Source organism: Lolium rigidum, chromosome 2 (assembly GCF_022539505.1).
Source record: "Lolium rigidum isolate FL_2022 chromosome 2, APGP_CSIRO_Lrig_0.1, whole genome shotgun sequence".
Taxonomy (NCBI): Eukaryota; Viridiplantae; Streptophyta; class Magnoliopsida; order Poales; family Poaceae; genus Lolium; species Lolium rigidum.
The window spans coordinates 23,821,005-23,835,986 of NC_061509.1; the positions used below are offsets into that span (position 1 = coordinate 23,821,005).

Genomic DNA, 14,982 nt, shown 5'->3' on the forward strand with positions numbered 1-14,982 from the left:
AATGAGGGAGATAGACTTGTTTCTAGGAAATTTCTGTAGTAAATTCGATATTTTGTGATGGGGTGGCCTCTCCCGTGGAGTCAAAGGAGTAATAAAGGTCAGAATTGTTTTTTCGAAAGAACAAATCGCGTGGGCCTGAACGTTTGTCCAGCCATGGGTTGGGCTGGGCTGTCTCGTGATTCAGTGTCACCTTAGCACTCGGCTTCACATCGAATTCTCAAAAAAAAAAAAAAACTCGGCTTCGCATCGGGCTGCGAGGAAGATGGCGAGATGAGGATGGAAAGCCTCGGCCGCCGCCACCCCCATTCGCCGGCGGCAGGGGATATGATTAGATGAAGCAATGACGCCCATCTCTCTTCCAATCGAGAGGAAGGAAGACGACAATGGCGTACATGATCTTATGGAGAGAGGGTGGCGTATCGCCGTACGAGAGACGAGACCATGAAGCGTTAATGAAAAAAATACGGAGGAAAGAAAGCAAATCAATCGACATAATCACCGCCAATAAAAATTGTATAAAGTAGTGTAGAAGGGGAGTTATAAAATTACAATGCAAAATGATTTCTTTTCTAACCGTTTTCATTCCAAGTTTGACTTTAGATGAATTTGAAGAGAAAAACGGAATCAGACAAATTAGCATCTTTGTTATGAGGGGGACATGTTATGTTATTTCTAAGACCAGAAATTATTCTCTGTAGTACCCTTCTGTGTGGAGTGAAGCCGTCAAGCTGTGAAGGACAGAAAAAAAAAAAGAATAAATAGCGGGCTGGGCTGGGCGATCTCTTAGTTTTAATCTCTTCCCACTTTGTCTTTGTCTGCAATCCCCAATCCCCCGCATGACAATGGCCAGCCGCCGCCACTGCCCCAGTTCGCCGGCGGCCAATCCGCTGGACGACGAGAACCTCCTCTGCGAGATTCTCCTCCGACTTCCCCCGCAGCCTTCGTCCCTCCCTCGCGCATCCGCCGTCTGCAAGCGCTGGCGACGCCTCGTCTCCGAAGCCGGCTTCTTCCGCCGCTTCCGCCTCCACCACTACCGCAACCCGCCACTCCTCGGTTTCTTCCAAGATGGATCGAAAGGTATGACCTTCGTACCTACTCTGGAGGCCCCCAATCGTGTCCATCCACGGCGCTTCTCCTTGCAGCGCGACGGCACCGACCGGTCTTACATGCCCCTCGGATGCCGACATGGTCTTTTCCTCATCTTGCTTCCGGAGCGCCTACAGGTCCTGGTCTGGGACCCCCTCACCGGCGACCAGAACCGCATTGCCGTTCCTGCGCCCTTCGCTACAAGTAGCGCCAACATCAATGGGGCGGTGCTTCGCGATGCCGGAAACGTCCAACGGTTCCAGGTGGTCTTGGTTCTGGTAGACGACGGCCACAACAAACAAAATGTGCGAGCGCTCGCCTGCGTCTACTCGTCAAATACTGGCTTGTGGGGAGATCTACTCTCAACACCGATTCCATACCAAGCTAAATTGAGCAGTTCCTGGAATGACGCTGTGCTGGCTGGGGATTCCCTTCACTGGAGGCTTTGGGGCGATCTGGCTGGAATTCTTGAGTTTGATTTGGAGAAGCAGAGCCTAACTGTGATAGGGGTGCCACTGGATAAGAAGGACTGCTTCAGGATTACGCGGACCGAGGGTGGTGGGCTTGGTTTTATTTGTATTTCGGAATGCAGTTCCCAGTTATGGAAGAGAAAGACTGATAGTGACGGTGTTACTTCTTGGATGCTTGGAAGAACTGTTGAACTGGACAAGCTATTTTCCCTGAAATTACGGCAGAATGGGAGCTTAATAATACTAGGCTACGCTGAGGAGAATAATGTGGTGTTAGTGTGGACGATTAGCGGCCTCTTCATGATCCATCTTGAGTCGTTCAAGTTCAAGAAGCTTTTCGAGACCATGACCTTGTCTTACTACTATCCGTTCGAAAGTGTCTTCCCTGCAGGTAAATAGCATCCCGGATACAACAGAACCAAAATATGATTCGATAATTTTCTGATGAAATCATGTTGACATCATTTTTTTGTTAAGCCAGCAAATTTAATTAGTGTGATTTTTTTTTGCTGCTTCATGACCTCTTCAGTATATAGTAATGATGTTCTGCATAGGTTGGAGTGGGTAGCTGGGTACCTCCTTTGTCAAAATAAATATGTAGAGATGTTATTTTAAATACCCCATATAATTATCATCGTTATTACTATCCTTACTGGGTTCTATCAGTTTAAATATTCCATGTCCATAGCCTAGTCTAGCTTTGTTTTTTTTTCTTTCTGTTGTGGGCTATAATTGCACCGTTTCTGTGTCTGTCTTACTAATACGAATGACCCACAGCTTGGTGTGTGTGTTCGAGAACAAAAGTTTAGTAAATGAATATCGATACAATAAAATAGTGAACACCAAAGTGATCTTTTTTTTTGTAACAATTGAACTAAACTTCGTTGTTGCCTGCCTATTGACATACGCAAGAATTGCATAATGGTAGTGCTAGCGCGTAGCTGCAGTATATTGTTTCTTCTCAGGACGAGTTACATAACAGTTAGAAGTTGAAGGTACTAACATTAAAAACTAGCTCTACCATTATGCAAACTAAGCAAAATAAAATAAAATAAAACAGAGAGAGAGGTAGAGTGTACTCCCCAGGTGAACTTATGAGTAGAGCTATGCCTCCCCGGCAACGGCGCCAGAAAATAGTCTTGATAACCCACAAGTATAGGGGATCGCAACAGTCTTCGGGGGAAGTAAAACCCAAATTTATTGATTCGACACAAGGGGAGGTAAAAATACTTATAAGCCTTAACAACTGAGTTGTCAATTCAGCTGCACCTGGAAAAGCACTAGTGGTGATGTGAAAGCAGCAGTGATATGAGAGCAATAGTAACAGTAACACAGCAGCAGTAATAGTAACACAGAGGCAATGGCACCAGAAAATAGTTGATACTACTTCCAATGACATATAGAACGAGTATATAATGATGAGAGATGGACCGGGGTTCCCAGACTATCTACACTAGTGGTAACTCTCCAATAACAAGTGTTGGGTGAACAAATTACAGTTGGACAATTGATAGGATTGAAATAGCATTAAGACAGAACATCAAGATTATTAATCATGTAGGCATGTTTTCCATATATAGTCATACGTGCTCGCAATGAGAAACTTGTACAACATCATTTGTCCAACCAGCCGGTGGCAGCCGGGCCTTTAGAGAATCTACTGGCAATTAAGGTACTCCTTTTAATAGAGCACCGGAGCAAAGCATTAACACTTGGTGAAAACATGTGATTCTCATATCTAAGCCTTCCCTCCAGCTTATCCCGATTCTTGTCACTGCTGGGGCCTCGGGTTCCGGACATAGACATGTGCAAACAACTTGTAGATACAATCTAAGCAATAAGTATAGAGCTTAAATCTAAGATCATGCCACTCGGGCCCTAGTGACAAGCATTAAACACAACAAGATTGCAGCAACAATAACTTCACAAACTTTATAGATAGACTAATCATAATGTAACAATCCATCGGATCCCAACAAACACAACACCGATTACATCAGATGAATCTCAATCATGTAAGGAAGCTCATGAGATCATTGTATTGAAGTACATGGGGGGGAGAATACCAACTAGCTACAGCTAGAACCCGTAGTCCATGGGGGAACTACTCACGGAGCATGATGGAGGCAGGGGCGTTGATGGAGATGGCTTCCGGAGGCACTTCCCCATCTCGGCAGGGTGCCGGAACAGAGACTTCTGTCCCCCGAAACGGAGTTTCGCGATGGTGACGGCGCCCCTAGAGTCTTTCTGCAGTTTCGTCAATTGGTATCGAGTTTTTAGGTCGCGAGGGGTCTTATAGGCGAAGAGGCGGCGCAAAAGGGTTTACGGGGGCCCACACAGTAGGGGGGCGCGCCCCACCCCTTGGCCGCGCCGCCCGGCGTGTGGGGCCCCCTCGGCTCGCCCCCGACTCTCCTTCGGTGTTCTGGGGTCTTCCGGGAAAAATAAGATGTTTGGCGTTGATTTCGTCCAATTCCGACAATATTGCCCGAACAGCCTTTCTGGAGCCAAAAACAGCAGAAAACAGGAACTGACACTGTGGCATCTTGTTAATAGGTTAGTTCCGGAAAATGCATGAAAACATGTAATTATTGTCATAAAACAAACATGGAACATCAGAAATTATAGGTACGTTGGAGACGTATCATACGCTGCCGTTGGGGCTTTATTAATTTAAAGCCGGGCTCTGCTCGAGCCTTCCGTCTAAAAAAGAGATGAAGTGGCTCACTTCTTGCTAGGCCAAAAGATGAATATTCTGACAATTTTGATCAGGCCAAGGATTGGTAAATCAAAGCCAAGCAATTATAAGAATGTATTTTATTTCTACACATTGCTTTTAGATTTTGCTTTATGATTCACGAAGACACGTCCTAATCAGTTAAAAGATGGCCTCCAGTCCCCTCTATAACCGTGACACCAGCGCCGGCACAAATTGTAGCGTCCGAGAGAAACCCGATGGCAGGAGAACTGCCATATGGAGAGATAAATAAAAAAAAATTGATAAAGGATGCTTTATTACTTATGAGAAAGCAATTACATCCAGTCTCTGCATAACCAGGATGCACACAGCCGTTTCTTTGAGGTCTCGAGTTCAAAAAAGATGCCAAACTAAAAAATCTAGGCGAAATACATATCGGAACGATGCATTGTAAAACGCCTAAGGAGTGGGTGGGGCTTCAATCCGTATACTTTGTTGCCACCCATGTAGGGAAAAAGTATCCCTCGCCGTAGCCTCCAATCGTGTACAAACCTCCGTAAATAGGTCTCGGTTCTCCATACGCTGAAAAGGTAACCATGAACGAAGAATCCCTGTACATCTGTAGATGACCTGCAACAAGGAGAAATTTTTGTCATTAAAAATCTTGTCATTTCTACTCAGCCAAAGCGCCCGGATAATCGCTAGCGCCCCCACCCTAAGAAGCAACTTGAACCTTGCATCTATTCCATGAAGCCAATTACCAAAGACATTGGCTACACTAGTGGGAGGATACAAGGTAGACGCTACTTGGATGACGGACCAAATAGATCTCGCAAGCTGGCATCGGAAGAAGAGGTGTTTAATAGTTTCATCATGATGACAAAAAACACATCTAGTATTTCCGTGCCAATTCCGCTTAACAAGATTGTCTTTGGTGAGGATGACTCCTCGACGAAGATACCATCCAAATATTTTTATTTTTAATGGTATCTTCATCTTCCAAATTTTCTTATTGTTATCAACCGGTAAATCAGAATGAAGTATGACGCTATATAAAGATTTACCAAGAAAGAGCCATCTACATGTAAATTCCACCTAAATTCATCTGGTTCAGGCGACAGGTTAACATCCCCCACCCTCTGAATTAAAGTATTCCATGCCAGTAGCCTTTGTCCTAGCAAAACTCGTCGGAACGTCACATTCGGTGGAGAGGTAGCCATTACTGTGGTAATGGTATCTCCTTGGCGACGAACGATACTATACAACGCAGGATACTATTCACTTAGAGATAAATAAATGGAGCTAGGTTAAGACCAAGAGGAAAACGGGCCAAAACTATTGGCAAAACCAAATCATCTGCTCCGATTTTTTTGCCACATGATGCTCTTCGTACTACTATAGTCTACCTAATCCGTCTCCGTTTCATCCATTATAACCACCTAATTGTTCGTGATCATCATCACCGACGAACCCTTTTATAACCACCTAATTGTTCGTGATCATCATCACCGACGAACCCTTGACCCCACGGTTACACCACCAACACGGAATCAGATATTCAGAGCGAATTAAAGATGGCGTACCATAGTCCGGCGGCTTGACCTGCCACCCTCGGTCCGGCGGCTCGACCTGCATCCCGGCGATGATACGGACGAGGACGGCGGCGACAACCACACCGCCACGGCGTTCATTCCTCCCAATCCAACGAAAGTGGTGATATGCAGTGGCCTCGTTGCGGCATGTCATGAAACAGAGTGCGTTATTAGTAAAATCAGAAAACCGGGTCCAAACAGCCACGTGCGTCAGCGATGCAAAACAACAATTAGGACTAAGTGGAACTACTTTTCACCTTGACACAACTATTGGGATTACTCCACCCCAGTTTGCAAGAATTGGGACTAAACTGGTTAGGAGGACAACTATTGGCACCGTATAAGGGCATCACAACGCGGCGATCCATTCCGCGCCTGTCGTTGCCTAATCGACGGTACCTCGGAGGAGGGATCCTCACGAGGGGGAGAAGAAGTAGGGGCCATAGGGCGGAGTGCACACGGGACGGTGGTACGCGAGTTACCCAGCTTCGGAACACCTGCACGATGACGGGGCCTACTCGCTGCTTGTCCGGAATTATCTGGGCGCTTTCGCGTTGTAACAATGAGTTGTGGTTGTGCCTCTAGGGCTCCCGGGATCCGGCTTATAAAGGCGCACGGATCTAGGGTTTACACGGAGAGTCCTAGCCGGATTACAGATAGCCTAACTACGGTACAATAACTTGCCGTGCACGTCACGGATCCGCCTTCCATATACGTCGTACTTGGATCCGGGTTCCTCATGGGCCTCCATGGATCCGGGTTACTCCTAATGTCGGTACGGATCCGGCTATCGATCTCGGGCTGGACTTCTTCCTTCATGATCAACGACAGACTCGGGCCGCCCGATGGGCCACATGCCTCATCACCATCCGTGGGCCACCCGAGCTTGCCGGATCTAGGCACCTGTCGATGGTACACCCATGAAGTATACCCACAACGAGTAGCCCCCGAGTTCTCCGAGTTTCACCTGCAGTTTCCGCCTTGCTGGTCCATCATGATCTCCGGAAAACGTTGGTCACGCGGAGAAACTTGAAGAGCTCCAACTTCACATTTTCTTCTTTCCCCAACTTATTAGTCGGAAAATGCCCCCATCCTGCGGGACTTCATCCATCGACATTCCAAAGAACATTTCCGGGTCATTCCCTGCTCATGAATGAGAACGAACTTTCCCTCACGCAATTACCCGGAATCTTAAAAGACTCAAACGGTTCCGCCAATTCTGGCTCCATTTTCGCGCGATTTCCGCGGTAACTTATCTCTAGCCATTTTTACCGCTAGGGTTTGGGACACGTGTCACGCATCCAACGGTACGACGCTTGCGCTCCGACCACAGGATGCGGAACACGAATCTTATCCCCTCAGCCTATAAATATCCGTCGTCGAGCCCTTTACCCTCATTCACCCCCCTCTCAGCTCTCAGCCAAGCGCCGCCCACGAGCTCTTCTCCGCCGTGCCGGAATCTCGCCGGAACTTCGCCGGAGTCGCTTCGCCGCCGCACGGTGTTCGTCCAGTTCTTAACTTCAGCGAGCCACCGCACAGAAATCTCGTCGCCGGCGACTCCGACCACCGCGGACTCCATCACGGTGAGCTCTCGAGCTTCGTCCTCGTGCCGTAGTTGGTAGGGGTGAACTTAGGGGAAGACGATGTGGGATCCGACTAAAATAAGTTTCCGCCAAACTCTTTTTTCTCAGATGTCTTCAACGACTCCGCCTCCGACCTCGGAGCCGATCATGGCGACCCCGATCTCCTCCGCCCCTCCTCCCTTCGTTCCAGTCCGGCTGGATCCTTCAAAGGATTCCGGCAAGGAGGCCGAGGGGACCTCTGCTCACCCGGAGAAAACTTCCGGGGAGGGTCAAACGGAGCGCCAGGCGGAAGAGGCCACGAAGAAATCAAAAGCTCGAAAGCGAGACTCCGAGGCTAAAGGAAAGTGGTGGCCCTGCACCACCACCGAGATGGAGCTCAAGAACCTCGAGTCGGAGGGCTTTCTGCAACCCGGAAGCTGGAGGTCAGTTCCAAATGAACTTGCTCCGGCTCCGAAGGACAATGAGATGGTGCTGACGAAGGCGCTGGTAGAGCGCGGATTTTCATTTCCGCCTTCGGATTTCTTCCTGGAGATACTGAAGACGTATGGACTCCAACCTCACAACATTTCTCCAAACAGCATCCTCGCCATCAGCAACCACGTTGCCCTCTGCGAAGGCCATCTCCGGGTAACCCCTGAGATTTCTCTATTCCAATATTTTTTCTCTGTCAAGAAGGAGAGGATCCGGCAATCTGCCGAACTCGCTACATGCGGATCTGTCACCTTTATGCTCCGCCCGGGCCGCGTCTACCCCCCTACCGACCGCCACGAATCCGCGAGGTACTGGTCCGGGGGTTTCTTCTACCTGAAGGACGTCTCCGACCCCGCGAGCGAAAAGAAGCTTCCAGTTTTTAAGAACTGCCCCGCCACCGAGCTTCCGTCATGGACGCCCTGCCCCCACTTCTCCGACTCGCCTCAAGCCGACCCGTGCTCGTTAGGCGGATCCGCAAGCTCACGGAGGAGGGGCGACGGGGAAGGACTTAACCCTTTCTCGGTTCACCAAGCGGATCCAGCCCGCCGCAACACAGGGACCGCCTGATGTTTGAATACACGGGGCGCGATGATCCAATGCGCGCCACCAAAGACAATCTTTCCGCCGACGCCATCGACAAGAGGATCCGGGTCCTCCTCAAGATCTCACGTGAACTCCATGTTCACGTATGCAACAAAGATATCCATACAAATGGATCCGGAACTGCGGTACGTCGTCTTGACTTTGGTTTATTATTTTTCTTCAAACTTTTTCATCTAAGTGTTAACTTTGTATTAGCTCGAGGCGCTTGAGGAAAATGAACTCGGAACTCTCCTCCGAGTCCCCTCCACCGGCCACGCGGATCCGGAAAGCCGCATCGGAGGCGGAAGCTCCCGAGGCTTCCCGCCCGCTAAGAGGAAGAAGCCGGCTCCTTCCAGCCCCTATGCAAAACGCGCCCGCGAAGGGCTCAGCATTGCGGCCACCCGGAAATTGGAGGCGGAAAAGAAGCGCCTCTCGCTGATTAATACCAGCAATAGGGGGCAGCCTGCAATCCAGCATTTCTTCAAACCTTCCGGGTAAATATCCACTTCCGAGACCCAAGTTCTGATTCAGCACTTGCTCTTATACTTATGCTTTTTCTGAAGCTCCGGAAGCCAGCCTCCCAAGGCCCCAAAGGTCCTCAAGAAGAGAGCCAAGCCATCTCCGGCTTCATTTCCCATCACTCCCGAGGTTGAAGTGCCGCCCAAGGCTTCCTCCACCACCAAGCCGGATCCAAAGGATATCATCGACATTGATGACCTTCCTGAAGATCCCATTCCTCATGGCGACTCCGCCAAGGGTACCTCATCCCCAATTCCTCCGCCAGATCAACCAAGCTCCGCTTTCGCGGAGCCCACTGAAGAAGAACAGGAGCAAAAGGTTAAGCTCCTCCAAGTTACCAACGCGACCCGAGTCAACCTCCAACCAACTCCGTCCCTCCAAAAACTTACCCTTGCTCAGCGCCACGCGGAAGTTTCCGACATGCTGAATAAGGTATGGGGAAAACCGGACGAGGAGGTGCGTGAACTCGCCGAGCTGGAGAGCGACTTGAAGGATTTTTTCGCCAAGCACAAGGAAGTGCGGCAGGTAATACTAGCCCCCAAGCATTGGGTGATATAGTTCCGTGTAACGTGTATTATCTGATGCTTTCCCAGAATGTACTTTAGACGGAAATTTAAAATTTTTATATCTCAAACACTGCTGCTTCATAGACCACACGGAAATTGCACGAAGATCTGCGCATTCATGTGCTAGAGCAGATCACGGAGATTGAGGGGCTGCGCCAGAACGCGGAAAATAGCCAAAAGGCTATCCAGCTGCTTGAGACCCGCCTTAAAGGTACGAGATCCGGGTCTTCACTTTTTGTGTTGTCATAGTTCAAGATGCATAATATGTGCAACTTTTCTGCCTTCAGAAGAATCTGCCAAGCACTCCTCGTTTGATGAGCTTTCCGCCAAAGTCAAGGTGCTGGAGGCGGAGAACGAGTCCCTCAAAACCTTCATTCATGAATCCACTAAAAAGGAATCTGAGGCGAGGAAAAAACTCTCCGAGAAGCATGCCAGCGACACGGCGGAACTGAATGACAAACTGGAGAAAAGCCAGGGCCGCGTGATTTCCATAATATCCAAGAACAAAGTTCTGGAGGAGGAGGCGGAGGCTATTGACAAACTTATCTTCCGTAAGCATTTTTCCGTATCGCTGCTCCGACTATTTTTGTATGATTCCTCTCTAACGGAACTGAACATCTTTCTTCCACAGCAAGCCTTGGCTACGAATGGTCAAAAGAGTCAAACCTTACGAGGACGGAGGCATACGATGAGGCGCGGAAATCCATTAACGCGTTAATTGAAGCTCTGTCGCGGAATCGCCACGACTCTGTCTACGAAGAAAGCCAAAACCACGAGTCATCGATACGATGACCAATCTTATGAAGCTGGTGCCGGATTTCATCAAGGACTGGCGAAGTCTTCGGCACGCGGAGTCGCCTCCCTGGTCTTGGCCACCCGCAAGGCTCACTTCCCCTCACTCAACCTGGCCAACGTTGCACGCGGAGCCCCCAAGGGTTCCGACATGGGCGCCCTCCTCGCGGAAACCGAAGGATATGAACAGCTGTTCGTCAGGCGAGTGGATCACTCGTTCTGGTATAACAAGCACGATCTGCCCGAAGGATTTTCCGATGCAGAGGAAGAAGCGGGTGAGCCGGAGTATTACGGGGAAGGATCCGGGTCGAGCGGCGAACATTCGGAGGAAACTCGGTGACGACTCCGAAGCCGGATCTGGTGACAGCGACGACGGCTCCTCCTACCAACAATCAGAAGAAGAGGACTCCGAGTAGAGTTCCTGTTTTAAACAATGAAACGAGTTGCATCATTTTGGCCCCAGAGTGGGTTTGTAATAAGACTTAAATTCTTAAGTAGCTAGGAACGAAACGATTATGCATGGGGCGGAAACACTTATCCTGCTATCCGTTTAATGTTATGTGCATGTTTCGTTTTATGTCGGAAAGCAAGTGCTGACTTCATTGTTTTCCGGCTTGCCCGCTTGACCTTCCGCGAGCCGGAAGACCTTAGCCGGAAACGCTCGCCAGCGGCGACGAAGCCTAATGGCAATCCGTCAATAACCGCGGAAACAAGCCCCCAGGCGTCGGTGCCGGAAATCGCTACTAGGAATCCACGAGTTCGCAACAGACAACAACTTAATCAGAAAACTTAAGCTTACGTCCTGAAGGACGATTTTTGAAAATCACAACTTTTGTACACGCCTAGGCGGAAAAATCCAGCTCTGCGGTTTTAGTCGGAAAACATACACGATCTAAAAATGAACAAGTAAAGGAGGTAAAAGACTCAAAGAGTGAACCATAAGCTTTATTTCATTGATCATGTATAACTATTACGAGTTTGTAACTCGGAAAGAATATGCTAAGTGTAGAAAGGACGTAGGCTGTGCGATATTCCAAGGGCGATCCGTTTCATCGTAGATATCATCCGGATCCTCACGCTTGCGTTTCCGGCGCCGATTAGCGGGTCTATCCCTCGGCTCGCGGAAATCAACAAGGTAGTACGACCCGTTATGAAGCACTTTGCTAACGACGAAGGGTCCTTCCCATGGAGATTGCAACTTATGGTCTTTCACCTGTCGAAGGCGGAGGACCGGGTCTCTCGCCATGAAGGAGCGTTTCCGAACTCGACGAGCGTGATAGCGTCGGAGCTTTTGCTTGGTAGATGGCGGAGCGCTGGTCAGCTAGATTCCGAGCTTCCTCGATCGGGTCCACGAGATAGGCTGTACGGCCTCGTCGGCTGTTTCTTCATTATAGGCGGAAACTCGCGGTGAATCGTGGATGATGTCGGAGGGAATCACGGCTTCGGATCCGTATACCGGAAAGAATGGGGTAAACCCTGTTGACCTGTTAGGGGTAGTTCGCAAACTCCACAAGACGGCGTCTAGTTCATCGGCCCAAGCTCCGGCTGCTCGTCGCGGCGGTTCTTCAAGGCGTGGCTTGATTCACGATAATATTAGACCGTTAGCTCTTTCAACTTGACCATTGGATTGTGGGTGAGCCACGGATGCCAGGTCCATTCGAATCCCCATTGTCTCACAATAATCCTTCAATTCTCCTTGAGCGAAGTTTGTGCCATTATACGTGATTATCTTGTGTGGGATGCCGAATCTCATCACGAGGCTGCGAGACAAATTTTAGTGCCGTAGCACCGTCGGCTTTTCTCATCGGCTTTGCCTCGATCCACTTGCTGAACTTGTCAACGGCGACCAATAGGTATTCAAAACCGCCGGGAGATGATCTTTTTAACTTACCAACCATATCGAGCCCCCGGACCGCAAATGGCCGGGTGATAGGTATGGTCTTCAGCTCTTGGGCTGGAGCGTTTGGTTGAGTAGCATAGTATCGACAACCTCGGCGGGTCTTGACTATCTTGTCGGCATCTTCTTTAGTCTGTGAGCCAATAAAAGCCTAGCCGAAAAGCTTTTGCAACGAGTGACACGGGAGCGGCATGGTGCCCGCGGTCCCCTGCGTGGATCTCTACGAGGATTTCAATGCCATCTTGATTGGAGACGCATTTGAGAAATACCCCTGTTGCGCTTCGTTTGTAGAGCTGTCCATCGACAATTGTGTAGGATCGTGCTCGTCGATGATGCGGCGCGCGAGGACCTCGTCCTCCGGCAACTTCGATCGATGAGGTAGTCCGGGAAAGGCTGTGTCCAAGCCGGAATGGTAGCCAATACCTCTCTAGCCGGAGACACCGCCACTTCGGGTTTTCCGGGTTAGCGCCCTTCACCGAGGGTATCCGGAGATGCTCTAGGAAAATTCCGAGGCGGAATTGGCTTTCTGCCGGATCCGAGCTTGGATAGCATGTCTGCCGCTGTGTTATCGTCTCTCCTGACGTACTTGACTTCGTATCCGAGGAAGCACTTGGCGAGCTCGTCAACTTCGTCTCTAAGGCTGCCATGACGGAATTTCTGGCGTTCCAGGTTCCGGCTACTTGTTGTGCCACCAAGTCGGAATCTCCACAGCATATGATGTGCTTGATCCCAATTTCCTTGGCGATGCGCAAGCCGTGTAATAGAGCCTCATATTCCGCCATGTTATTTGTAGCTTCGAAGTGAATCTGCAGAACATACTGCAGTTCTTCTCCGGTAGGGGACTTCAGGGTGACTCCGGCTCCTGAGCCTTGATGCTGCTTGGATCCATCGAAGTGCATAACCCATGTCTCTGGTTCCGGCTCCAGACTTGCATCCGGAGCTTCTGTCCAATCTGCAACGAAATCTGCCAAGACTTGGGATTTGACCGCAATCCTTGGCTTGTAGGCGATGTCGAAGGCGGATAATTCAATGCCCCATTTAGCTGTCCGTCCTCTTGCGTCAGCGTTGTTGAGAATTGTTGACAGCGGAGCCTTGCTCACAACTCATTGCTTGGGTGCTCTTGGAAGTAGTGTCTCGGCTTCCGGCTGCCTAGGAAAACTCCATAAGCTAGCTTCCGAAAGTGAGGGTATCTTTGCTTTGACTCCGTCGGCACCTCGCTTATGTAGTAGACAGGTCTTTGGACGTCGTATTCATGACCTTCTTCCTTTCGCTCCACCACGATGACGAGGCTGATGACTTTGTTGGTAGCTGCCGGATAAAGGAGCATTGGCTCTGACTCTGCTGGGGCTGCCAAGATAGGTGGGGAGGTAAGTATTTCCTTCAACCCTCGAAGAGCTGCGTCGAGCTGCGTCGTCCCAGACAAATTTGTCTGTTTTCTTTAACAACTTGTACAGAGGTAGCGCCTTCTCGCCAAGACGGCTAACAAACCTGCGATTGCTTTGCGACGCAACCAGTTAGTCGTTGCACATCTTTGAGACAAGTTGGCCGTTTGATACACAGGATTGCTTTGATCTTTTCCGGGTTAACCTCAATGCCTCTATGAGAGACTATGAAGCCAAGGAGTTTTCCAGCTGGCACGCCAAAGACGCATTTCAGCGGATTCAACATCATCTTGTACCGACGGAGATTCTCAAAGGTTTCTGTGAGGTCGCTGATCAAGTCGGATCCTTTCCGGGTCATGACCGCGATGTCGTCGACGTAGGCGTGCACGTTCCGGCCAATTTGGTCCTTCGAGGCACCGCTGCATCGTACGTTGGTAGGTGGCACCTGCGTTTTTCAAACCAAAAGGCATAGTAACATAGCGAGTAAGTACCAAACGGGGTAATGAATGAAGTCGCCTTTTGGTCGGATTCCTTCATCCGGATCTGATGGTACCGGAATACGCATCAAGAAAACACAGAAGTTCCGCCCTGCCGTCGAATCAATGACTTGGTCAATGCGCGGCAAGGGGAACGGATCCTTCGGGCAATGTTTGTTCAAGCCGAGTAATCGATGCACATTCTTAGTATTTCAGTGTTCTTTTTGGGTACAAGGACGGGATTCGCGACCCAATCGGTGTGGATAACTTCTATTACAAAACCTGCTTCTAGTAACTTTGCTAGTTCCATTCCTATGGCGCGGCGCTTCTTATCTCCAAAGCGTTGCATAGCTTGCTTCACCGGTTTAGCCCCTGGATTTATGTTGAGGTAGTGCTCGGCGAGTTCCCTAGGTACTCCGGACATGTCAGAAGGTTGCCATGCGAAGATGTCCATGTTAGCGCGGAGGAACTCGACGAGCGCGTCTTCCTATTTGGGGTCCATGTTGGCTCCGATCGAGACTTGCTTGCTAGGGTCATCTTCCTTGAAGTTGACTTTCTTGGTCTCTATCGCGGCCACTGAAGGAGTTTTACGTTCGGAGATCTGCTTCTTGGTGGTTTGCATCTCGGTCGGATCCACCGCGGCCACCGTAGCCTTTCGGCTCTTCTCCGGATATGACGGACTGCGAAGGCGGCTTCGCCCAACTCGCACTCATGAGCCTTTTTGTAGTCTCCGGTTATGGTGATCATACCATTAGGACCCGGCATCTTGAGCTTGTTGTAGATATAGCACGCTCTTGCGTGGAACTTGTGGTAGGTGGGCCTGCCGAAGATGACATGGTAGGAGCTCTTGAAGGGCACAACTTCGAACGTG

General features: G+C 49.7%; 1 protein-coding gene across 1 annotated transcript; it reads left to right on the forward strand.

The window, feature by feature from the left end:
- Positions 1-842: 842 nt before the first annotated feature.
- LOC124686097 lies at positions 843-2,086 on the forward strand. The gene has a single exon (XM_047220103.1). The coding sequence runs from the start codon at positions 843-845 to the stop codon at positions 1,953-1,955; it is 1,113 nt and encodes a 370-aa protein (XP_047076059.1). The 3' UTR covers positions 1,956-2,086.
- The last annotated feature ends 12,896 nt before the right edge of the window (positions 2,087-14,982 follow it).